The sequence below is a fragment of the Jaculus jaculus genome, chromosome 11, assembly GCF_020740685.1.
Source record: "Jaculus jaculus isolate mJacJac1 chromosome 11, mJacJac1.mat.Y.cur, whole genome shotgun sequence".
Lineage (NCBI taxonomy): Eukaryota > Metazoa > Chordata > Mammalia > Rodentia > Dipodidae > Jaculus > Jaculus jaculus.
In genome coordinates, this window is record NC_059112.1 from 109,165,059 (window position 1) to 109,190,237 (window position 25,179).

Here is a 25,179-nt window from a genome sequence, read left to right on the forward strand (position 1 = left end):
TTCCTTTTCCTTTCTTTTATTTTCTTTTTTGAGGTAAACCTAACAGACTGGCCTTTTTTGTTTTGTTTTGTTTTTTTGAGGTAGGGTCTTGCTCTAGCCCAGGCTGACCTGGAATTCACTATGTAGTTTCAGGGTGGCCTTGAACTCATAGCAATCCTCCTACCTCTGCCTCCCGAGTGCTGGGATTAAAGTAGTGTGCCACCATGCCTGGCTTGCCTTTTTTTTTTTTTTTTAATGTGAGAGGGCAAAAGTGAGAGAGAGAGAGAGAATTGGTGCACCAGGGCCTCCAACCACTGTAATTGAACTCCAGACACGTGCGCCACCTAGTGGGCATGTGCGACCTTGTGCACTTGCATCACCTGTGCATCTGGCTTACATGGGATCTGGAGTTGAACATGGGTCCTTAGGCTTCACAGGCAAGCACCTTAACCTCTAAGCCATCTCCTGTTTGTGAAAGCCTTGTGTGTTTTGGATAGGCAGGGTCAAGGGAGGTGGGACAGCCCCTGGCTAGTCCCAGATCTGCCAGCTTTCCCAGGGGCTCAGGGGTCAGCTTTGGGAAGCTCCTCAGCCACTCACAAAGTAATCTAGCAAGAAGGTCCGGAGGGTTCTGGCCACTTCTGAATCAGGCCCTCAGGAAGCTTCCTTTAGGGTGTGAGTTGCTCCTTAATGAAGACTTGTGCCTTAAAGACAAAGGGACTAATAGTAGGTTTGAGGTCTCCAAATTGAATCGTGGAGGGGGGTGCAGGGAGTTGGTGGAGAAGGGTGGACATATTGTAGGCCAGAACCTGAGTCTCCCCTTAAAACGCCCCTTATAGGCTGGACGTGGTGGCGCACGCCTTTAATCCCAGCACTTGGGAGGCAGAGGTAGGAGTATCACTGTGAGTTCAAGGCCACCCTGAGACTCCATAGTGAATTCCAGGTCAGCCTGGGCTAGAGTAAGACCCTACCTTGAAAAAAAATGCCCCCTATAAGAAACATGTGCAGACTGAAGTTGAAGGGTCAGGATTGTGGCATGACAACTCAGGCTCACTGCAACAACAGTGCCCCTCAAATGCCCACCTAGAGCAAAGCAATCCCCAGAGTTCTGGCGAGCAGGAAGGGCCAGGGCCAGGGCTGAGCTATCGGGCACCATTATGAGCGGCCTGGTCAGGACCTGCAGGTTTTGTTTCATGCATTGAATGTGTGGACAGACAGAAGTTACTTTCTGGGTGGAGGCTTGGGTTAGGGTTAGGTAGGTCATCACTTTTCAAATGGCTTACCTACAGATTTCCTTCTTTTTTTTTTTTTTGTTTGTTTTTTTTGAGATAGAGTCTCGCTCTAGCCCAGGCTGACCTGGAATTCATATGTATTCTCAGGGTGGCCTTGAACTCACAGTGATCCTCCTACCTCTGCCTCTCGAGTGCTTGGATTAAAGGCGTGTGCCACCACGCCTGGCCTTTTTTCTTTTGAGATGGACTGTGTAGCCCAAGCTGGCTTTGAACTTATGTAGTGGTCCTTAAGACTGGCCGTGAGTGCCTGATTGTCCTTCCTCAGCCTCCTGTGTGCTGGGATTGCAAGCATGTGTCACCATGCCTGCTCCATGCAGAACTTACTGCAATAGTCTCTTCATACAATTGTGCTGTCCATAAGGAGGTGGGGCTGTAAGCAGTAAGCTTGCCCTTTCCTTGTCCTCCTCATTGTGGGTTTGGGGTCAGAGACTGCTTGGGTTTGGTCCCCTGAGATACTGCATTAGGCATGTTGAAACAACTTCCCTCTGCCCTGTAGGGCTAAGTATATAACCTCTATAACCAGGCAGCCTGGTTAGCAATAGGTGAACTAAGCCTGGCATGGTGGCACATGCCTTTAATCCTAGTACTTGGGAGGCAGAGGTAGGAGTATCACCATGAGTTTGAGTCTACCCTGGGACTATATAGTGAATCCAGGTCAGCTTGGGCTAGATCGAGACTCTACCTGGAAAAACAAAACAAAACAAAAGAAATAGATGAACTTGGATTGGGGAGATAGCTCTGTGGTTAAAAGTGCTGGCTTGCATGGCCTACTGGCCTGAGTTTGATTACCCAATACCCACATGAAGTTATATGCTAAATGTGGCACACACATCTGAAGTTCATTTGCAGCGACAAGAGGTCCTAGTATGCATGTATGCACACAAATAAGTAATTCTAAAAAAGTATTTCTACTTATTTATTTGAGAGAGAGAAAGATAGAGAGAGAAAGAGGGAGAGAGAAAGAGAGAGAGAATGGACACACCAGGGCCTCCAGCCATTGTAAACGAACTCCAGATGCATGTGCCACCTTGTGCATTTGGCTTATGTGGGTACTGGGGGATTGAGCCTCGAACCAGAGACCTTAGACTTCATAGGCAAGTGCTTAATGGCTAAGTCATCTCTCCAGCCCCAAATAACTAATTTTTTTTTAAAAAAGAAGGGCTGGTGAAATGGCTCAGTGGCTAAAGGCACTTGCTTACAAAGCCTGCTGGCCTGGGATTCAATTCCTCAGCAAACATATAAAGTCAGATGCAAAAAGTGGCTCATGCATCTGGAGTTCATTTCCAGCAGCAGGAAAGTCCTGGCATGCCCATGCCCCCATACATACATACATAAAAAAGCAGTAGGTGGGCTGGAGAGATGGCTTAGTTGTCAAGGTGCTTACCTGAGAAGTCTAAGGACCAAGGTTCGATTTCCCAGTATCCATGTATGCCAGACACATAAGGTGGTGCATGTTTCTGGGGTTCGTTTGCAATGACCAGAGGCCCTGGTGTGCCCGCTCTCTCCCTCTCTCTATCTGTGCCTCTCTCAAGTAAAAATCAATCAATCAATCAATAGAAATAGGTGACCTTAGCTACCTGGGGACATTGGCAGATCTGGAGTTAACAGGCATGGGCATCTTTGTTTACTTGTTCAGAAGGGCAGCTAAACCCAGCACACGCACACGCACACGCACCCCCCCCCCACTTATTCAGTTGGTCACGTGTCTGCTTACAACTCCTCTATGGCTCCTATTGCAAGCCCCTGGTAGTCTTTAAGGCTATCTCATCAGCTCCTAGAGCCCCCTTCAGCTCCCCACACGCAGCTCTTCTTCCCTGTGCCTGGCCCCCAACTTCCTCCTGCTTGATAAGCAATTTCTGTGGCCTGTCACAGAAAGCTACTGTCCTTTGTCACTAATCAACTCTTCCAGAGCAGCAGCCCTCAGGGAAGGATCTCTAGCTCCCCTGCTCTTCCTGTGAGCGCTCTTCTTAGGCCCAAGAGCCTCTATAGCCTTGGCACTGTTTAAGATTGCTGCATATTTTATTATATTAAAAAATATATAGCCAGGTGTGGTGGCGCACACCTTTAATCCCAGCACTCGGGAGGCAGAAGTAGGAGGATCGCCATGAGTTTAAGGCCACCCTGAGACTCCATAGTGAATTACAGGTTGGCCTGGGCTAGAGTGAGACCCTACCTTAAAAAAAAAAGGGAGGGGGTGGCTGGAGAAATGGCTTAGTGGTTAAGCGCTTGCCTGTGAAACCTAAGGACCCCGGTTCAAGGCTCGATTCCCCAGGACCCATGTTAGCCAGATGCACAAGGGGGCGCATGTGTCTGGAGTTCGTTTGCAATGGCTGGAGGCCCTGGAGTGCCCATTCTCTCTCTCTCTCTGTATCTGGCTTTCTCTCTGTGTCTGTCGCTCTCAAATAAGTAAATAAATGAAAAAAATTATTAAAAAAAAGTATGTATGTATGTATGTATGTATTTGAGAGAAAAAGAGAGATAGAGGCAGATAGGGAGAGAATGGGCACACCAGGGCCTCTAGCCACTGCAAACAAACTCCAGACACATACCCCACCTTGTGCATGTGGTTTTATGTGAGTCTGGGGAATAAAGCCTGGATCCTTTGGCCTTGCTGGAAAGTACCTTAACCGCTAAGCCATCTTTCCAGCCCTTACTTTATATATATATAATTATTTTTGTTTGTTTTTTCAAGGTAGGGTTCTGCTGTAGTCTAGGCTGAACTTGAACTCACTATGTAGTCTCAGGGTGGCCTCAAACTCACAGTGATCTTCCTACCTCTGCTCAGATTAAAGGTGTACACCACCATGCCTAGCCCTTATTGCATATATATTTTTTAAGATTTTTAAATTTTTATTTATTTATTAGAGACAGAGAGGAAGGGAGGGAAGGGGGAAAAGAGAGAGAAAGAGAGAGAGATAAAGGGCATGCCAGGGCCTCTAGCCACTGCAAACGAACTCCAGATGCATGTGCCACCATGTGCATTTGGCTTACATGGGACCCAGCGAATTGAACTTGGGTCCTTAAGCTTCACAGGCATGCACCTTAACTGCTAAGCCATCTCTCCAGTCTCGTACTGCATATTTTAATATATTTATCTCTTTATTTATTTGAGAGAGGGAAAGAGGCAGATGGAGAGGGGGGGGAGGGAGAGGAAGAGGGAGGGAGGGAGGGAGAGAGAGAGGGAGAATGAATGAGAATGGGTGTGCTGGGACCTTCAGGCAGTGCAAACAAACTCCAGATGCATGCACCACCTTGTGCATCTGGCTTATGTGGGTCCTGGGGAATCGAACTGAGGTCCTTTGGCTTTGCAGGCAAGTGCCTTAACCACTATGCCATGTCTCCAGCCCCTGTAGTGCATATTTTAAAGACTGTTAGCTCCCTCTCACTAGGCTTTAGGACAACTCCCTAAGGGCAGTAGCTGTGCCTCTTTGGGTATCACTGTGGTCCCAGCTTGGCATTTGGTATGTAATAATTGCTCGATGCATTCTTTTCATTTTGTTCTTTTTTTTTTTAATGTTTTGGGCTGTAGAGATGTCGTAGTGGTTAAGGCACATGCCTATGAAGTCTAATGACACAGGTTCGATTCTCCAGGTCCCATATAAGCTAGATGCACATTGTGGCACATGCATCTGGAGTTCGTTTGCGGTGGCTGGAGGCCCTGGTGTGCCCATTCTCTCTTTCTCTCCCTTTTGCTCTGACTCAAATAAAAAAAAATAATAAAAACAGGTTTTATTGTTTTTTTTTAATATTTTATTTTTATTTATTTATTTGAGAGAGAGGAAGAGGCAGATAGAGGATCAGCACACCAGGGCCTCCAGCCACTGCAAACAAATTCCAAATGCATGTGCCACCATGTGCATCTGGCTTACAAGGGTACTGGGGAATTGAACCTAGGTCCTTAGGCTTAGCAGGCAAGTACCTTAACCACTAAACCATATCTCCAGCCCTTTATTCTTATTTATTAGAGAAAGAGAAACAGTGAGAGAGAGAGGGAGAGAATGAACGTGCTAGAGTCTCTGCAAAGGAACTCCAGATGCATGCACTACCATGTGCATCTGGCTTATGCAGTTTCTGAGGAACTGAACCTCAGGTCCTTAGGCTAAGCCATCTCTCTGCCCATAGTCAGTACTTTTTTTTTTTTTTTGAGGTAGGGTCTCACTCTAGCCCAAGCTGACCTGGAATTCACTATGGAGTCTCAGGGTGGCCTTGAACATAGTCAATACATTTTTGTTTATTTATTGAGGCAAGGCCAACAGAGTGACCTTTTTTTATGCAAGAGAGAGTGAGCACAAGTGAAAGAGAGAGGGAGTGAAAGAGAGAGAGAAAGTTGGCATGCCAGGGCCTCCAGCCACTGTAATCGAGCTCCAGACACACAGGCCACCTTGTGTGTGTGTGCATGTATGACCTTTCACATTTGGCTTATGTGGGATCTGAAGAGTGGAACATGAGTCCTTAGGCTTTGCAGGCAAGTGCTTTAATTGCTAAGCCATCTCTCCAGCCCTCAACACCTTTTTCTTTTTTTTTGGTTTTTTGAGGTAGGGTCTTGCTAGCCCATGCTGACCTGGAATTCACTATGTAGTCTCAGAGTGGCCTTGAACTCATGGCGATCCTCCTACCTCTGCCTCCTGAGTGCTGGGATTAAAGGTGTGCACCACCACGCCTGGCCTCAATACATTTTAAAAACATACTTTTACTTATTTACAAGCAGAGAAAGAGAGAAAGAAAGATTGAGATTGAGAATGGGAATATAGGTGTGCCACGTGTGTTACCTGCACCTGGCTTTATGTGTTTACTGGGAAATTGAACCCGAGCTGTCAAGTTTTGTAAGCAAGCACCTTTAACCACTGATCCATCTCTCCATCCCAATGCATTTTTAAGACAAAGACAGTTTAATTTATTTACTTGTAAGCAGAGAGGGAAAGAGAATGAAAATGAGAACGGGCACATCAGGGCCTTTTGCCACTGCAAATGAATTCCAGATACATGTGTCACTTTGTGCCTCTAGCTTTATGTGAGCACTGGGGGAATTGAACCTGGGACATCAGGTTTAGAAAGCAAGTGCCTTTAAATGCTGAACTATCTCTTCAGCCCTTAAATTAATTTTTAAAAAATGTATTGGGAGCTGGGTGTGGTGGTGCACGTCTTTAATCCCAGCACTCGGGAGGCAGAGGTAGGAGGATAGCAGTGAGTTCAAGGCCACCCTGAGACTACATAGTGAATTCCAGGTCAGCCTGAGCTAGAGTGAGCCCCTACCTGAAAAAAAAAAAACAAAACAGTATTGGGGCCGAACATAGTAGTACATGCCTTTAATCCCACTCAGACTGGGCTAGAGTGAAACCATACCTTGAGAAAAACATGTATTGGACAGCTGGAAACGTCTCAGCAGTTAAGACACTTGTTTGAAAAGCCTAATAGCCTGGGTACAATTCTCCAGTACCCACATAAAGCCAGAGGCACAAAGTGGCATATGTATCTGGAGATTGTCTGCAGCAGCAAGAGGCCCTGCAGGCACACCCTTTCTTTCTCTGTCCCTTCCTCTCACTCTCTCTCTCCTTGCAAACAAATAAATAAACATAATCAAATAACTTAAACCTTTAAAAATCTTGTGTGTGTGTGTGTGTGTGTGTGTGTGTGTGTTGTGTGTGTGTGTGTGTGTGTGTATACATTCCAGAACCTCTTGCCACTGTAAACACATTCCAGAAGCATAGGCTACTTTTGCCTCTGGCTTTATGTGGGTACTGGGGATCATACCCAGGCTATCAGGTTTTGCAAGCAAGCGCCTTAACTGCTGAGGCATTTCCAGCTCTCCAGTACATATTCTTTCTCTCCCGCCCCCCAAAGTATGTCTTCTCTCTAGCACAGGCTGACCTGGGGAATTAAACCAGGGCCATCAGGCTCTACAAACAAGAGCCTTTCATTGCTGAGCCACCTTCCCAGACTTCAGTCAATACGTGTGTTTTTTTTTTCTTCTTTTTTAGTTTTTGAGATCTTGCTCTAGCCCAGGCTGACCTGGAATTCACTATGTAGTCTCAGGCTGGCCTCGAACTCACAGCGATCCTCCTATCTCTGCCTCCTGAGTGCCGAGATGAAAGGCGTGCACCATCACGCCTGGCTTCTGGTCAGTTTTGAACTTTGTTCAGCATCTCCTCCAAGCCCAGCCCTGGCCTCTGTGTGTGAGCTTTAGAGCTCAACTGGTTTAGCTTCGCCCTGACCCACTGTTACCTACTTCTCTTCCCAGAAGAGACGGAGGATGTGAGTGAAGAAGCCCCGTTGAGGGACCGCTCCCACATCGATAACACACTGATGTTGAATGAAGACAAGCCAGCGGACGATTACTCAGGTAATTGGGAAGGGGGAGACAGGCTGCCGGGGGGGGGGGGGGTGCAGCGGGCTCTGTGGCGGGCAGCCAGGCTTTAGAGGGGAATGGAGCCGGGACACCAGAGAGCTATAGCTCTGAGCACAGGAGGACACAGGGAAGAGTCGTGTCCTGGAGGCGGGAGGCGGTGTGAGCTGGGCTCCGGGGCGGGGACAGTCTAGGCAGGGTGGCCAGAGCAGAGCAGAGCAGAGGGTGAATTCCTTGGCCATTGTCTGTAGGCTATGCCAGCCCCAGTGCTGCGGCAGAGTAGATGGTCAACAAGAATTCATCTCATTTGCTTTGACCTTTTTTTTTTTTTTTTTTTTTGATATTTCGAGGTAGGGTCTCACTCTAGCCCAGGCTGACCTGGAATTCACTATGGAGTCTCAGGGTGGCCTTGAACTCACAGCGATCTTCCTACCTCCACTTCCTGAGTGCTGGGATTAAAGGTGTGTGACACCATGCCCAGCCTTATCCTCTCTTTATTTTATTTATTTATTTTTTTAGAGAGACACAGAGAATTGGTGCACCACGGCCTCAGCCACTAAAATTGAACTCCAGACACTTGCACCACCTAGTGGGCACTTGCCTCACCTTTGTGCATATGTGGGATCTGGAGAATGGAACATGGGTCCTTAGGCTTTGCAGGCAAGGGCCTTAACCCCTAAACTATCTCTCCAGCCCTGTTATCCTCTCTTAACTGAGTAGGTAGCCAAGCCTAGAGAAGGCAGTGGATTGATCTTGGTGCACAGCCAGAAAGGACCTTCAGGCTACAGTCTGAGACAATGTTTCTATGAAGTAAGACAGAATTATTATTATTATTATTATTATTATTATTATTATTATTATTTTAAACATCTCAGGAGTTTTGCAGGATGGGTTGGGAAATGCTTTTGGGTTGAGGATTTCTGCGAATTGGGATGTGGGCCAGCTCTCTCCATAAACGCAAGCATATCAGAGTATGTCAGCCATCAATGGCCCTTGCTCCCCATCAGGCGAAGGGGTGGACCCGCCGGACACGTGAGATTGCTCCACAGTGAGGAGCACCTGGGGCCTGCCCTGCCTGATGCTCCCTTCTCGTTGCTCTTCTCTGTCCTCAGCGGTGCTGCAGCGCCTTCGGAAGATCTACCACACCTCCATCAAGCCCCTGGAGCAGTCTTACAAATACAATGAGCTCCGGCAGCATGAGATCACAGGTACACATCATGGGTCTAGAACCGAGGGCTGCGCCTTGGGCCTTCCCACACAGGCTCGCTAGCTCTATGAAGGATGTGTGCTGGGATGCAGGAGCCCAGCTCTTCTGAGGAATCAGGCAGGACAGGAAACTCCATCCTTGGGAAGTCATGGGAGACTGCTGGATGCTGTGAGAGTTTGACAGGGTGTTTCATTGTGAAGCCCTTATATTCTAGTAGCAGAGATTTTATTTACTCACCCACTTCCAGGGTGATGATGCCTGCTCTGATCCCCCTATGCTAAGGAACCTTCCGAGGCTCCTTCCTCACATATGGGTCATGCCTGTGTCCTCCAGTTGGCCTGAATTTCTCCCTGCCACCTTACTGATCGTCCTGGTTGGCTTCCCTTGGTCCAGAATTATTTATTTACTTAAAATAGTCTACTTTTATTTATTTAGGAAAGAGAGAGAGAGAGAGAGAGGGAGAGACTGGGCATGCCAGGGCCTCTAGCCACTGCAAACAAACTCCAGATGCGTGCGCCACCATGTGCGTCTGGCTCACGTAGGTACTAGGGTCCTTAGGCTTTGCAAGCAAGTGCCTGAACTGCTAAGCCATCTCTCTAGCCCATGCTTATTTTTAAAAAATATATTTTATTTATTTACTTTGAGAGAGTGAGAGAAAGAGGCAGATAGAAAGAATGGGCATGTCAGTGCCTCCAGTCACTGCAAAAGAACTCCAGATGCATGCACCACCTGTGTACCTGGCTTTACACGGGCACTGGGGAATCAAACCCAGGTAGTTAGTCTTTGCAGGCAAGTGCCTTAACCACTGAGCCATCTCTCCAGGCTTCCTCCTTTATAAATTTCTATTTATTTATTTGTGTGTGTGTGTGTGTGAGAGAGAGAGATAATGAGAGCGAATGTGAATGGGTGCACTGGAGCCCTTTGCTGCTGCAAATGAAGTTCAGTTGCATGTGCCATTTTGTGTTGCTGGCTTTATGTGGGTACTAGGGCATTGAATCTGGGCCAGCAGGCTTTGCAAGCAAGTGCCTTTAACCACTGGATAATCTCTCCAGGTCTCTCTCTCTCTTTTGATTTTTCAAGGTAGGGTTTCACTCTAGCTCAGGCTGACATGGAATTCACTATGCAGTCTCAGGGTGGCCTTGAACCCACGGCGATCCTCCTACCTCTGCCTCCCGAGTGCTAGGATTAAAGGCATGAGCCACCACGCCTGGCCTTCTTTCTCTTTTTGTGAGGCAGGGTCTCACTCAGTATTCCTGCATGGCCTGGAACTCCCAGTGATTCTTCTGCCTCAGTCTCCCTAATTCTGGGATTCAAGGCATGTGCCACCACCCCTGGCTTGCTTTTGTTTTGAGACTGGGCCTTCCTAGTGGTCCAGTCTGGTGTCACACTTGAAATCCTCTTGCCTGAGTTCCCGTATCACAAGGATTTGAGAAGCCTACCACAGCTTCTGGCTTTTTATGTGGGGCCTGAGAATTGATTTCAGGCACTCAGGCTTGAGTGGTGAGTGCTTTAGCCACTGAGACATCTTTCCAGCCTAAAAATTGGATCTCAAAATGACAAAAATAAGACCCGGAGAAGTGGCTCAGTAGGTAAGAGCACCAGGGCCTGAGGAGGCCTGAGTGATGACTCAGTTTTCTCCCCAGAGCCCGCATTGCCATCTGGGTGTGGCCACACACTTCTGCAACCCTAGTCATGTAGGAGAGCAGAGAGCAGGAGGTGCCAGAGCTCGCAGTAAAATGGCAGGCTTCAGGATCAGTAAGAGACTCTGGCTTAAATAATACTGGGTAGAAGATGGGCTGGAGTGACTTAGCCGTAAAGGCGCTTGCCCGTGAAGCCTAAGGACCCATGTTCCACTCTCCAGATCCCACCTAAACCAGACACACAAAGGTGAGGCAAGTGCAAGGTCACACATGCCCACTAGGTGGCACAAGTGTCTGGAGTTTGGTTTCAGTGGCTGAGGCCCTGGTGCACCAATTCTCTCTGGCTCTCTAAAATAAGTTTTAAAAATACATAAGAGCCCAGCATGGTGGGGCACGCCTTTAATCCCAGCACTCAGGAGGCAGAGGTAGGAGCATCATTGTGAGTTCAAGGCCACCCTGAGACTACATAGTGAATTCCAGGTCAGCCTGGACTAGAGTGAAACCCTACCTTGAACCCCCCCCCCAAAAAAAAAAAAACCATAAAAAAGTAAAACAGGGACTGGGGAGTCGACTCAGCAGTTAATGGTGCTTGCTTGTAAAGCTTGCTGGTCCAGGTTCTATTCCCTAGAACCCACATAAAGCCAGATGAAAGTAACATTGTGTCTGGAGTTTGTTTGCAAAGGAAAGAGACCCTGGTGCAACACACACACACGCACACACACACACGCACACACACACGTTAAAAGTAGAATAAGTAGAAAACTATGAGTTGGGGAGATGGCTTAGCAGTTAAGGCGCCTGTCTACAAAGAAGCCTAAGGACCCAGGTTTGATTCCCCAGTGTCTACATAAGCCAGATGCCTGAGGTGATGCATGTGTCTGGAGTTTGTTTGTAGTAGCTAGAGACCCTGCTGTGCCCGTTCTCTCTCTCCTTTTTCTCTCAAATGAATAAATGAGTAAAATATTTTAAAAAGTAGAATACTAGAATTAAATATTTCAATTTTTGTTGCCAGATCACCTTCAAGTACTCTAGTTTGTATTCAAAAGAATAGGAAAGGAGGGAGCTAGGGAGATGGATGGCTCAGCAGTAGAAGGCACTTTGCTTACATGGCAAGCCAGCTTGGATTCAATCCCCAGCCACCCATTAAGGCTAGCTAGGCATTCATTTGCAGCAACAAGAGATCCTGGCATATGTGTGTACATGCAAATAAATAAAAAAAGAAGAGTGTAAGAGAATTCTTGTTCCTCCACAGCTGTATGAGTTTTGTGTGTGTACACATGTGTATACATGTGTGATGCATGGTTTGTGTGCAGGTGCGTGAGCCCCATGTGCATGTGGGGGTCAGAAGAGAATGTTGGGTGTCCTCCTCTTATTGTCCATCCATGTATTGCTTTGAGATGGGGGGGTCTCTCCCTAAACCGGGAGTTGCTGTCTGTCAGCGAGCTCTGGCGGTTCTCTGGTCTCCACCCCATGAAGACTTGGCTTATGAATGTGTGTGGCCTTGCTCAGCCATTTTACGTGGGTTCTGGGGAGTTGAACTTGGCTGTCTCAGACCCAAGAAGCCCTTGCGCTTAAGTGCAAGAACTCTTAATTGCTGAGCCATCTCCCCAGTTAGCTGTAACACTGAAAAAAAAATTATCTATTTATTTATTTGAGAGAGAGAGAGGAGTCAGAGAGAAAGAGGCCCTGGTGTGCTTCTAGCCACTGCAAATGAACTCCAGACGTGTGCGCCCCCTTGTGCATCTGGCTTATGTGGGTTCTGGGGAATCGAACTAGGGTCCTTAGCCTTCACAGGCAAACACCTTAACCTCTAAGCCGTGTCCCCAGCCCTAGCTATAACAGTTTTAAAAGTGGCTCTCATCTTCGCGGTGCTGGGGATATTCCCCAGGGCTCCAAACATGTTAGGAAAGTACTCTATCCCTCAGCCACGTCCCTGGATACGGTCACTTGTCTCTTAAAGCTTTGGTCATGGTGTTTCTTTTTCTCTTCTTTTCTTTTTCTTTCTTTGTTTCTTTGTATCTTTCTTCTGTTTTTGCAGTTCTGGGGATGGAACTCAGGGCCTTGAGCATCCTAGGCAAGTGCTTTACCTATTCCCTGGCCCTTGTTGTTTGTTTATTTGACAGGGAAAGAGAGAGAGAGAGAGAGAGAGAGAGACAGGGAGAGAGTGAGAAAGGGCACACCAGGGCCTCCAGCCACTGCAAATGAGCTCCAGACACGTGCGCCACCTGTGCATGTGGCTAACGTGCGACCTGGAGAATCGAACCTGGGTCCTTAGGCTTCACAGGCATGTTCCTTAACTGCTAAGCCATCTCTCCAGCACCCCCCCCACCTTTTAAAAAAATTTTTGTGACTATTTCTTTTCCCAGGGCATACCCAGTTCTAAAAGTTCCTATTCTATTCTTACAAGCCCAAGAGCCAGTTGTTCTAGTTTGCTTTTTAGAGGCCGTGTAGGCCCTGGTGCGAGGGTACCCAGACTCCCAGGGGCTTCCTTCTGCCCTGCGCACTTGCCTTCTCTCACAGCCCTGACACCACGGGTGGCATGGTACTCTTGGGTAACTCTAGCCTGAAAGCAGCCATGGCCTGGCTGCCAGGTGCCCCAGGACTGGCACTCTGTAAGGAAGACCCAAGTTCCTGGCTTGTAGCTTCCCTTTTGGGACCTGGCTCTTCTCCCCTAATGTCTGGCCAGCTTCCTGAATGACCTCCTGTCCCTCAAGCCGGCCAGTGGCCTCCCATATGTGCCTGTGATGCCCCCTGCTGTCGAGAGTTGGAACAACAGCATCTTAGAAGTCCTGTCTGTGGTCAGTCACAGAACTTGCCCATCCAGCACTGTAGCCTTTTGTGAAACTATGTGACTATAACTAGGCTCACGTAGTTACACCCCTATTAGCCTTCTTATCGATCCCGCCCCCGGCCAGATGGGGACCCCCTCAAGTGTATTTGTAGGCAGGAGGGAAGGGACCAGGTCATGGATTACTTTGAGACCATGCACATGTGCCCACCACTTACTTACACCACATCATCTTTTAGGATTTTGCTTCACCTTACAGAAGAAAGTGCATCAAAAAACTTGGTGCAGAAAGGGAAGTATACTGTGCCTTCAGTGCTGAAAAGAGAGGGGAGATGATGCCTACAACACTGCTCATATATACATTGAAATATTCGAAACACACACACACAAAGCTAAAAGGAAAAGGATATCTGAAACGATACAGAAATTGGCACTGCTACTGGGCAGTGGTGTATCCTGTAGTCTTAGCTACTCTGAAGGCTGAGTGAGGCAAGGGAATCACTTGAGCGCAGGACTTTAAGATCAGTCTGGGCAACATAGTGAGACCTGGTCTTGAAGGGGGTGGGGGGGAAGAACAGAAAGGAAATTAGCAATGGTTACTTATTAGAGGGTGTGGCCCAGATAGACTGGGAACAGGGGTTGTGGGAGGGTATTTACATTATAATTATATATGATTTTGTACTTCTGACTTTTAAAGAATAGATTTTATTTATTTATTTGAGAGAGAGAGAGCGAGAGAGCGAGTGAGCGCCGGGGCCTCTAGCCGCTGCAAACGAACTCCAGATGCATGCACCACTTTGTGCAGCTGGCTTATGTGGGTATTGAGGAATCGAACCTGGGTCCATAGGCTTTGCAGGCAAGCACCTTAACCACTCAGCAATCCCTCCAGCCCTGTACTTCTGACTGTTTTTCTTTTTGAAATGGACTCCTTAAAAAAAATACTTATTTGGGGCTGGAGAGATGGCTTAGCAGTTAGGCGCTTGTTATGAAGCCTAAGGACCCCGGTTTAAGGCTCAATTCCCCAGATGCACAAGGGGCGCATGCGTCTGGAGTTCATTTGCAGTGGCTGGAAGCCCTGGTGTGCACATTCTCTCCCTCTCTCTCTTTGCCTCTTTCTCTGTATGTCACTCTCAAATAAATAAAATTTTTTAAAAAGTACTTATTTGCAAACACAAAGAGAAAGACAGGGAGGGAGAGAAACACAGAGACAGAATCAGCACACCAGGGCCTCCAGCCACTGCAAACGGAACTCCAGATACATACACCTGTGCCACTTGGTGCATCTGGCCTTATGTGGGTACCGGGAAATGGGACCCAGGTTGTTAGGTATTGCAAACAGGTACCTTAACTATTGTGCCATCTCTCCAGTCCTACTTCTGACTTTTGAGCCAAGGTATTAAATGAAGTTGTATGAAATAAAGGAAGAGAAATTTCAAGAAACAGAGTTGGAGAGATGGCACAGTGGTTAAGGTGCTTGCCTGCGTTGTCTACCTACCTGAGTTTGTTCGCCAGTACTCAAACAAAGCCAGATGTACAAAGTGGTGCATGCATCTGGAGTTCATTTGCAGTGGCTAGAGACCCTGATACACCCTCTCTCTCTCTCTCTCCCTCACCCTTACCCTTGCAAATAAATAAATAAATAAATAAATATATTTTTTCAAAAGGCAGCCTAACAAAGTTTTGAGGACTATCTGCAAGCTCCTAATTGTTCAGGGATGGAAGTTGAAAGAAGGTCTCAGAGCACAAAGGACTGGAAACTAACAATACATCAGACCACATCCCACATTCAAAGATTCAATCTCCCCCTACTCACGCCATTTGTTTGCTTATTTTTGTAGCATTAGGGACTGAACCCAGGGCCTCACAAATGCTAGGCAAGGGCTTTACCACTGAGCTATCTCCTCACAGATCCCCTGTCTCTACTTTTTTTGAGGTAGGGTCTCACTGTAGCCTAGGCTGACCTGGAATTCACTATGTAGTCTCAGGGTAGCCTCGAACTCATGGCGATCCTCCTACCTCTGCCTCCTGAGTGCTGGAATTAAAGGTGTGGGCCACCACACCCAGCCCCTGGCCCTATTTTTGAATGCCCTGGAAAATTCTGCCAGAGTGGCTCAGGCAGGGTGTGTGCCTTTGCATGGCCTCAAGAAGGACCTTGGCCACAGAGCCCAAGAATCAAAGGATTCCTGGTTCAGTGTTGCGATTCCAACACTAGAAGTTTGTCATGAAACCTGGAGGGTAATATCTGAGACCTGACCTAGCCTGAGGTGGGGGTTTTGGGAGCCAGAGTGAAGAAGAGAGGGCAGCTGTAGAGTAAGGGACAGGCAGGGACAGTCCAAATGGTCCACCATCCTACACGATTCTTTCATGTCCACTCTTCTGTCATTTGCATAGGGGGCAACATTTGACTCCTCTGCATGTGGAAGCCCTGTTCTCTCATTTTATGAGTCTTTCTCCAGATTGAGCTGGGAGGAGGGACATAGCATGAGCACCAAGCCCACATGTTAATTCACTTAGCTCCTCCTCCTGATGCACCAGACATGCCAAGGAGCTGGTCAAGGTCAAGACAATGACTTCGGGCATCTTTTTGTTTTGTTTTATTTTTGAGGTAGGGTCTTAACTCTATCTAGCCCAGGCTGACCTGGAATTCACTATGGAGTCTCAGGGTGGCCTTGAACTCATGGCAATCCTCCTACCTCTGTCCTTGAGTGCTGGGATTAAAGGTGGGCACCACCACGCCCAGCTTCTGGAATCTTTTGAGTGAGGTTCTTGTAGGTCAAAAAGTGCCACAGACTTCTGCACACTGATCCACATAGAATCGCACAGCCCAGCTGGATGGCAGTGGGAATGCAGCGTGCTTTGGAGAATCGTGCTGCTTCTACAGTAAAAACTGCTGTTTGGTTCACTTCTATTTCTTTTATTTATTGACAAATTCCATGATTATAGACAATAAACCATGGTAATTCCTTCCCCCTCACTTTCCCTTTTGCAATTCCACTCTCCATCATACCCCTTTCCCCCCTGAATCTCTCTCTCTTTTATTTTGATGTCATGATCTTTTCCTCCTATTATGATGGTCTTGTGTAGGTAGTGTCAGGCACTGTGAGGTCATGGATATCCAGAGCATTTTGTGTCTGGAGGAGCATGTTGTAAGGAGTCCTACCCTTCCTTTGGCTCTTATATTCTTTCTGCCACCTCTTCTTCAATGGACCCTGAGTCTTGGAAGGTGTGATAGAGACATTACAGTGCTGAGCATTCCTCTGTCATTTCTTCTCAGCACCATGGTGCCTTCTGAGTCATCCCAAAGTCACTGCCATCTGAAAAGAGAAGGTTCTCTAACCAAAAGTGAGAGTAGCATTAATATATGGCTATGGACTTTAAGAAAAGTGCCTATTGGGCGGTTTGGAGAGTACTGTATATACATTTAGCCAGACAGTTCACTTCTATTTCTAATTCTTGTTTGCTCGCAGATGGGGAGATAACTTCCAAGCCAATGGTACTGTTCCTGGGACCGTGGAGCGTTGGCAAATCTACCATGATTAACTACCTCCTTGGGCTGGAAAATACTCGCTATCAGCTCTATACAGGCAAGAGATTGCGTGTGTTTTAATATGTGAATGTGAAAGTGTGATGGGAAATGAAAACGTTTGTATGTCTTCAGTACTTCAATATATTAATGGAAATTAATTAATGGAAATCATATGCAAGAAACCAGTAGCTACACTATGTTCATAGCAGTGTTAGTCACAATAGCCCTAAAGCTGAAACAATTCAAATACCCATTGATGAATGAATGAATAACCAAAATATGGTCTGTCCACATAATGGAATGCTACTCGGCCTCTGAAAGTAGCGATGCATCTGTCAGAATGCATCGGCCACCCCCGTGACATTACATGAACAGTACCTTGAAAATAGTATGTTAAATAAGACAAGCTAGGCATTAAAGAACAAATATTGTATAATTTCACTCCTATGATGTACTACAGTAAGAAAAACCAGAGAGCTGGGCATGACGGTGCATACTTTTAATCCCAGCACTTGGGAGGCAGACACAGGAGGATTGCCATGAGTTTGAGGCCACCCTGAAACTACATAGTGAATGCCAGGTCAGCCTGGGATAGAGAGAGATCTTACCTTGAAAACAAAACAAAACAACAACCACAAGACAGCACTGGGGAATGAAAAATTACTGTTTAATGGAGTCAAAGTTTCAGTTTGAGAAGATAATAAAATTCTGCAAATGGTTGCACAATAATATAAATATGTTTAATGCCTCTAACCTGTATATTATATGTAACATATTTTATATTATGTTATTTTACCACAATTTAAAAGACAAAAAGGAGCTGAGAAGATGGCTCAGCCATTAAAGGCACTTGCTTGCAAAGCTTGCCACCCCAGGTTCAATTCCTCAGTACTTGTACAAAGGCAGATACAAAAGTGGCATATATGTCTGTAGTTCATTTGCAGTGATCAGAGGCCCATACACACTCAAACTCTCTCTCTCTCTCTCAAGTAAATAAATAAAAAAAAATTAACAAGAGGCTTGGCATGGTGGTGGTACACGTCTTTAATTCCAGCACTTTGGAGGCTGAGGTAGGAGGATCCCAGTGAGTTTGAGGCCACCCTGAGACTACATAATGAATTCCAGGTCAGTCTGGGCTAGGGCAAGATTCTACCTCAAAAAAAAAAAAAAAAAAAAAAAAAAAAAACCCAACAAAAAAAAACAACCAAATAAAAGTGAGCTGGGTGTGGTGGCACATTCCTTTAATCCCAGCTCTCGGGAGGCAGAGGTAGGATCGCCATGAGTTCAAGGCCACCCTAAGACTCCATAGTGAATTTCAGGTCAGCCTGGGCCAGAGTGAGACCCTACCTCAGAAAAATAAATAAATAAATAAATAAATAAATAAATAAATAAATAAATAAATAAATAAAATAAAATAAAATAAAAACAAAGCTGGGCGTGGTGGCAGACACCTTTAATCCCAACAATTGGGAGGCAGAGCTAGGAGGATCCCAGTGAGTGTGAGGCCACCCTGAGACAACAGAGAATTCCAGATCAGTCTGGGATAGAGCAACACCCTACTTCAAAAGACCAAAAATAAAAAAAGAAAAACAAATAAACAAAAAGTATGAAAAAAAACCCCAAAAACCAGAAACTTAGCAAACATTTCCTTGTAGCAAACATTTTCCTTAACTTGCTTGTCCATATTCTTTTCTTTCCCCTATATTCTTTGCTGTAATCTGTTTCATAGAGATTTTTAAACATACTTCTTTGTTTGAGAGAGAGAGAAAGTTGCAGATAGAGAGAAATGAGCACACCAGGGCCTCTAGCCACTGCAAAGAACAAACTCCAGACATATGTGCTGCCTTGAACATCTGACTTTACATGGGTACTGGGGAATCAAACCAGGGTCCTTAGGCTTTATAGGCAAGCACCTTAACCCCTGAGCCATCTCTCCAGCCCTCATAGTGACTTTCTGTTTTCCCACGTATCACCCATGCATGCAGGTGCTGAACCCACCACCTCCGAGTTCACAGTCCTTATGCATGGGCCCAAGCTGAAAACCATTGAGGGCATTGTCATGGCTGCAGACAGTGCCCGGTCCTTCTCACCACTGGAAAAATTTGGTCAGAATTTCCTGGAGAAGCTGATTGGCATCGAGGTTCCCCACAAACTTCTCGAGAGGGTCACTTTTGTGGATACACCAGGCATCATTGAAAACCGCAAGCAACAAGAAAGAGGTAATTGGGTCTCCATGACTGAACAGCAGGAGCTCTGTCTTAGAAAATGGTCATCAGCCGGGCGTGGTGGCGCACGCCTTTAATCCCAGCACTCGGGAGGCAGAGGTAGGAGGATCGCCGTGAGTTCGAGGCCACCCTGAGACTACAGAGTGAATTCCAGGTCAGCCTGGGCTAGAGTGAGACCCTACCTTGAAAAAAAAGAAAATCATCATCAACTGTGGTGGTGGGCAGGTGAGGGACAAAGTGTAGCCAGTGTCGTCCAAGACTAAGAGATGCATTCTTTAGTTTATGTATATTGAGGTAGGGTCTGCCTATCCTAAGACTTTATCAGATTTCCCAGAACTCTGTCTGCCTTTGGGTGGTGGGGGATTGCCACTGTGGACTGTTTAAAAAAATTTTTTAATTTAATTTATTTATTTGAGAGAGGGAAAGAGGGGGAAACAGAGAGAGAGAGAGAGAGAAGAGAGGGACTAGGTGCACCAGGGCTTCTAGCCACTGCAAACGAACTCCAGACACATGCGCCCCCTTGTGCATCTGGCTTCTGCGGGTTCTGAGGAATCTAACCCAGGTCCTTTGGCTTTGCAGGCAAATGCCCTAACCGTCTCCAGCCCACTGTGGACTTTGTAAGCATGAGGCTATGGCATAGGCCGCTGAATACTGCGGTGACACAGGGCTGTCTGCATTGATGTGTCCTTAGCAGTGCAATCACAGGAACATGTGACCACATGGCAAATCACAGTTTATGGCTATGACTCACATTTGGGTTATAACTAGACCTTGTTTTATTAGTAATAATATCATCAGTCATAATTATAATGGTCAATTAATCTTACTAGTCCCCTATTAAGTATTGAAAAAACATTATTTTTCAAGGTAGGGTCTCACTCTAGCCCATACTGACTTACTCTACAGTCCCAGGCTGGCCTCAAACTCACAGTGATCCTCCTACCTCTGCCTTCCAAGCGTGTGCCACCACACCCAGCTGATCATTTTGTTTGTTTGTGTGTGTGTGTGTGTGTGTGTGTGTGTGTGTAGGATAATTTTATACGTTACTGGTTGATCATTGTAGGAAAAAAAAGTTTTCAAAGTAAGTATTCCTTTATCTCTTCACTTTGTAAATAAGAAGTAAGAAAGCTGAGGAAATGGCAAGTGAAAGAGAAGCGTAGGCAGCGCCTGTAAGACTGGCGACTTTGGCTGCGTGCTGCCCTGTGGTGCAACAGTGGAGTCATCTTGACATCAGCTCTGGTCATATTTTTCTCCTGGTCATTGTTTTTTGAGTCAAGTCCAATAGACTGGCCTTTTATTTTTTTTTTTATGAGAGCGAGCGAGCGAGAGAGAATTGGTGCGCCAGGGCCTCCAGCCACTGCAATAGAACTCCAGACGCGTGCGCCCCCTTGTGTTCAAGTGTGACCTTGCATGCTTGTGTCACCTTGTGCACCTGGCTTACGCGGGATCTGAAGAGTTGAACATGGGTCCTTAGGCTTTGCCGGCAAGCGCCTCGACCACTGAGCCATCTCTCCAGGCCTCCTCCGGTCATTTCATGGTTAACAAGTGAGAGCTTAGAAGCAGTTCCCATCCGACTGGCCAGTGACAAAGCCAAGCCCACAAGCTAGCTCAGGCCTTGACCCTGGACACACATTTGTTTCCCTTAAGTCATGTGTCGTCTGCCATTCTTCCAGTTCTCTCATTTCAGCATCTTTGCCATTGCCCAAGAGCTCTCTGAACATTTGAAAAACCTACACTTCTTTGTTGTTGTTTTGAAATCGGGTCTCACCATGTAGCCTAGGCTGGCCTTCAGAGTAGGTCTTGGTAATCTTACCTTGGCCTCCTGAGTGCTGGGATTAAAGGACTGTGCCCCCATACCCTGCATGAAATGCTCTACTTTGAGCAAGTGCTTTCCTTTCCTAGACACTTGGATTCCACCATAGATTAAAGTAAGCATTGCGGGGCTAGAGAGATGGCTTAGTGGTTAAGCGCTTGCCTGTGAAGCCTAAGGACCTCGGTTTGAGACTCGATTCCCCAGGTCCCATGTAAGTCAGATGCACAAGGGGCGCATACATCTGGAGTTTGTTTGCAGTGGCTGGAGGCCCTAGCCTGCCCATTCTTTATCTATCTGCCTCTTTCTCTCTCTCTCTGTCTGTCTGTTGCTCTCAAATAAGTAAATAAAATTAAAGATTTTTTTTTTGAGGTAGGGTCTCACTCTGGCCCAGGCTGACCTGGAATTCACTATGTAGTCTCAGGGAGGCCTTGAACTCATACCAATCCTCCTACCTCTGCCTCCAGAGTGCTGGGATTAAAGGTGTGCGCCACCACACCCGGCTCTAATTTTTTTTTTTTTTTAAGTAAGGATCTGCCTGTTCTGTTGAAGGTTGACAAAGAGCAGGCACCATGCAATTCATTTCTTCAGTAGTGTTTAGAAACCCAGGAAATTCACAGCTCTGTGACTCCTTTCAAGCCATGCAGTGGTTTGGTTCTGGGGGACTGGGGGCGGGGTGCAAAGGGCTTTGTGTGGACTGAGCCCAACTCTGACTTCTCACTGCTGTGTCCCCAAGGCTACCCGTTCAACGATGTGTGTCAGTGGTTCATCGACAGAGCCGACCTCATCTTTGTTGTCTTCGACCCCACCAAGCTAGATGTGGGTCTGGAGCTGGAGATGCTCTTCCGCCAGCTGAAGGGACGCGAGTCGCAGATAAGAATCATCTTGAACAAGGCGGACAACCTGGCCACGCAGATGCTCATGCGCGTGTACGGAGCTCTCTTCTGGAGTCTGGCCCCTCTCATCAATGTCACGGAGCCCCCGCGGGTTTATGTCAGCTCCTTCTGGCCACAGGATTATAAGCCTGACACCCACCGGGAGCTGTTCCTCAAAGAAGAGATCTCCCTCTTGGAGGACCTGAACCAGGTGATCGAGAACAGATTAGAGAACAAGATCGCCTTCATCCGCCAGCATGCCATCCGGGTCCGCATTCATGCCCTCCTGGTTGATCGCTATCTGCAGACTTACAAGGACAAAATGACCTTCTTTAGTGACGGAGAACTGGTCTTTAAGGACATTGTGGAAGACCCTGATAAATTCTACATTTTCAAGACCATCCTGGCAAAGACCAATGTCAGCAAGTTTGACCTCCCCAACCGCGAGGCCTACAAGGACTTCTTTGGCATTAACCCCATTTCCAACTTCAAACTCCTCTCTCAGCAATGCTCTTACATGGGGGGCTGCTTCCTGGAGAAGATAGAGCGCGCCATCACCCAGGAGCTCCCCAGCCTCCTGGGTAGCCTGGGGCTTGGGAAGAATCCGGGTGCTCCCAACTGTGACAAAACAGGGTGTGGTGAGGCCCCAAAGAATCGCTACAAGAAGCACTAGGTTGTGAGAAGCCATTCTTGGGTCCCTGTTGGTGAATAAGCTTGTGTCCTAACTGTCTGAGAAGTCCTGGTTTATTAACCCTTTGAGCCCACCCCGGTGAGAACCAGCGCGCGGTAGAGATTTGGGGAGCGGGTTGAGGCCGGTGGCGCAGCGAAGGCGCGTGGGTGAGCAGAGGAGGTGGAAACTGTGAATTGCAGTGTGCTTGTCTCGTCGCTTCGGTTAGGAGGCCTGGCTGAGGCAAGTCAGGTTCCCTTGCTTCTCCTGGGTCCTGTCTTGGAGGGACAGAGAGCAGCTAAATTCTAGTGTATACTAAATCAATGAGGGTCAACTGAAATTCCCCCTTCCCTGCAAGCTGGGCAAATGGTGACGCCAGGGGAGAGAGGGTCACCCTTCCTCCCACGCTCCGCCTTTTGTGCCTTCCCCAGCCCTCCCTGGCTCTTAACATTGGATAGAGTCTCTTGGGTCTGAATCTGCCTGGCTTTCGAAACTGACCCTGGAACCTCCGGAGAGCAACAGTGGTTAGGACACTAAGAAAGCACAGGCAGTCCTAGGTTAGGACGGGCGTCTGCCTCCCCAGGTGCTGTTTCTTTGGCGTCCCAGCTGGGGATCTCAGATACTTCATTGGCCCCAAGAGAGGAGTAAACAGGAGGTGTATTCAGATAATTTCCCCATTGGAACTGACTTAAGTGAAGGTACTGGAGGGGCTCAGGGGGTTAATTGGTTTGCAGTGTGTCTTTGTCTATTGCATGTCTTGGAAAACTCAGATCACAAAGGTGTTGGGCCTCAGAGAGGACAGCAGAGACCTTGTTCCTTGGCCTTGGGGGCTTCCCTGGACAGTCGGCCTCTCCCAAATTTAGCAGGAGGCTTCTCCCACGAGGTCACTGCGGGGAGCCCTTGGCAGAGGTGCCCCGCCTGTTCCCATTACCATGGCGTTCCCTTTCCTTTCTTCTCCATTCCCTGATGCACCAACACTCCCCACTCAGCGAAATTCCTTAGGGTCAGAACCAGCACTATCCACTCGGCCAGCTGAAGCTGGAGGTTTGGTTCAGCCTCCACCTGCACTTGGCGTGGCTGCCCGCTGACCGCACGGCCGTGGGACAGTCGGTGCCTTCAGCCACCGCTGAGTGTGCATCTGTGCGTCCACCTTCCGGGACAGAGATTAGGAGATGACAGACTGGAGGGCACCGAGGAAGGACTCTTGAGAGTCTCCCGTGGCCGGAAACACTGCGACCTTGGAGGGAGGGCGTGGGGACAGGAAGCCTGGGGAGATAAGCTACCCTCTTAAGGGCTTCCTTGCAGCATAGCTGGTTGCTCCTCTTGGGAGCAAGCTGTCCCTAGGGCCCAGATCTTGAGGCATGGGTCGTGGTCCTCCAGCATTAGACCAGAAGAAAAGTGGGGAGGAGGGCCGAGCCAGAGTCCCTCGTTCTGAAGATCAGGCGTGTGAGCAGACCAGGCGAACTGTGGGGGCTGCAAGGAGAACTGCAACGTAGGAGTTTGTGTTTCCTTTAATTCCTAGCAGTCAGGCACCTGCTGCAAGGGAGACTGCTGCTTTGGGCTCCGGGGAGGGCGCAGGACCTTCCTTGAGAAAGCCAGAGTTTCTAAAGTTGCCAGGGCACCGTTTCGGAGGAGTGAAGGTCCTCCCGCGAGGGCCATCCGTGGAGCCTGGCAGCAGCTCATGAGCTGCAGTCTGGCACGTTTCTTCCCACTAAAATACCCACCCCAGCCCACGTCCCTCGTCTCACCGCTTCATCATTTGCCCCAGGGGACACTGCCCCCCCACCCTTCTCCTTCAGGTGCTCCTCATGCTTGTGGATCGCTTTTGGCATGTCTAATTTTTTTTTGTTTGTTTGTTTTGGTTTTTCAAGGTAGGGTCTCACTCTAGCCCAGGCTGACCTGGGATTCACTATGGAGTCTCAGGGTGGCCTCGAACTCACGGGGATCCTCCTACCTCTGCCTCCCGAGTGCTGGGATTAAAGGCGTGCGCCACCACACCTGGCGCTATTTTTTTTTTTTTTTTTAATTCTCAGATGCAGTCAGGGACATTAAAAAGAAAAAAAGGAAAACCGTATGGCCTTGTCCTAGCAGTCAACACCTGCATTGCTTGGGGGAACGTGGGTGGAATGAATACGTTAAGTTAACGCAGTAATATTTGTATTTTGTTTGTGGGGGCTGGGCTGCCTGATCAGTGTGACTCCCTCTTTTGGATTTTTCTTCTCTCCATCTCTTGTTCTTTTCTCCATTCTGCTCCTCTTCTCACAATACAATTTACTTTTCCTCTACAGCCCACAGGCTTGTTGGTGGATCAGCCTAAGTGTTAGTTCCTTGCCCAGCTCTGTGCAGGTGGATTTCGCGCAGGTTTCTGAGTCCTTGCGAGGAGGGGCCTGGGGGCTGGGGGAAGCATGGGGATCCGGAGGTTTTCTGAGTGGAGCGTCTGTGAGTGTCCGCGCCAGAGTGGCGGCCCACCCTCCCGGGGTTCTTTCTGTGCTGATTTCATCAGGGAGAGCGTCTCAATAAAGTTCCAATCTCTCTTTAACACCTCGTTCTTCCTGATTGCCTCCAGCCAGGAACTCTCGTAGCTTCATTGTGTGTGTTCATGTGTGGGAACGTGTGAGCATGGCACGCGTGTGGCGGTCAGGGGACAACTGTATTGTAGGGATTGGTCCTCACCCTCCTCCTCGCTTGAGGTAGATCCTCTACTGTGTTCCCCAGGCCAGCTGGCTTGTGAGTTCCCAGGCGATCTTCCTGTCTCCCTTTTTGGCCCTAGGTGCACTGGGGTTACAAATACTTGAGCGACAGCATCTAGCTTTATGTGGGTTTTGGGATC

At 47.8% G+C, this 25,179-nt stretch overlaps 1 protein-coding gene across 1 annotated transcript in view; it reads left to right on the plus strand.

The window, feature by feature from the left end:
* Positions 1–23,842, plus strand: part of Srl (sarcalumenin) — a 60,824-nt gene extending 36,982 nt beyond the window's left edge. Inside the window, exons 2-6 of the mRNA XM_045161780.1 lie at positions 7,507–7,608; positions 8,724–8,819; positions 16,714–16,830; positions 18,758–18,991; positions 21,544–23,842. Of these exons, the coding sequence (XP_045017715.1) occupies positions 7,572–7,608; positions 8,724–8,819; positions 16,714–16,830; positions 18,758–18,991; positions 21,544–22,355 (1,296 nt within the window). The 5' untranslated portion in view covers positions 7,507–7,571 and the 3' untranslated portion in view covers positions 22,356–23,842. The remainder of the gene's footprint in view (positions 1–7,506; positions 7,609–8,723; positions 8,820–16,713; positions 16,831–18,757; positions 18,992–21,543) is intronic.
* Positions 23,843–25,179: the final 1,337 nt, after the last annotated feature.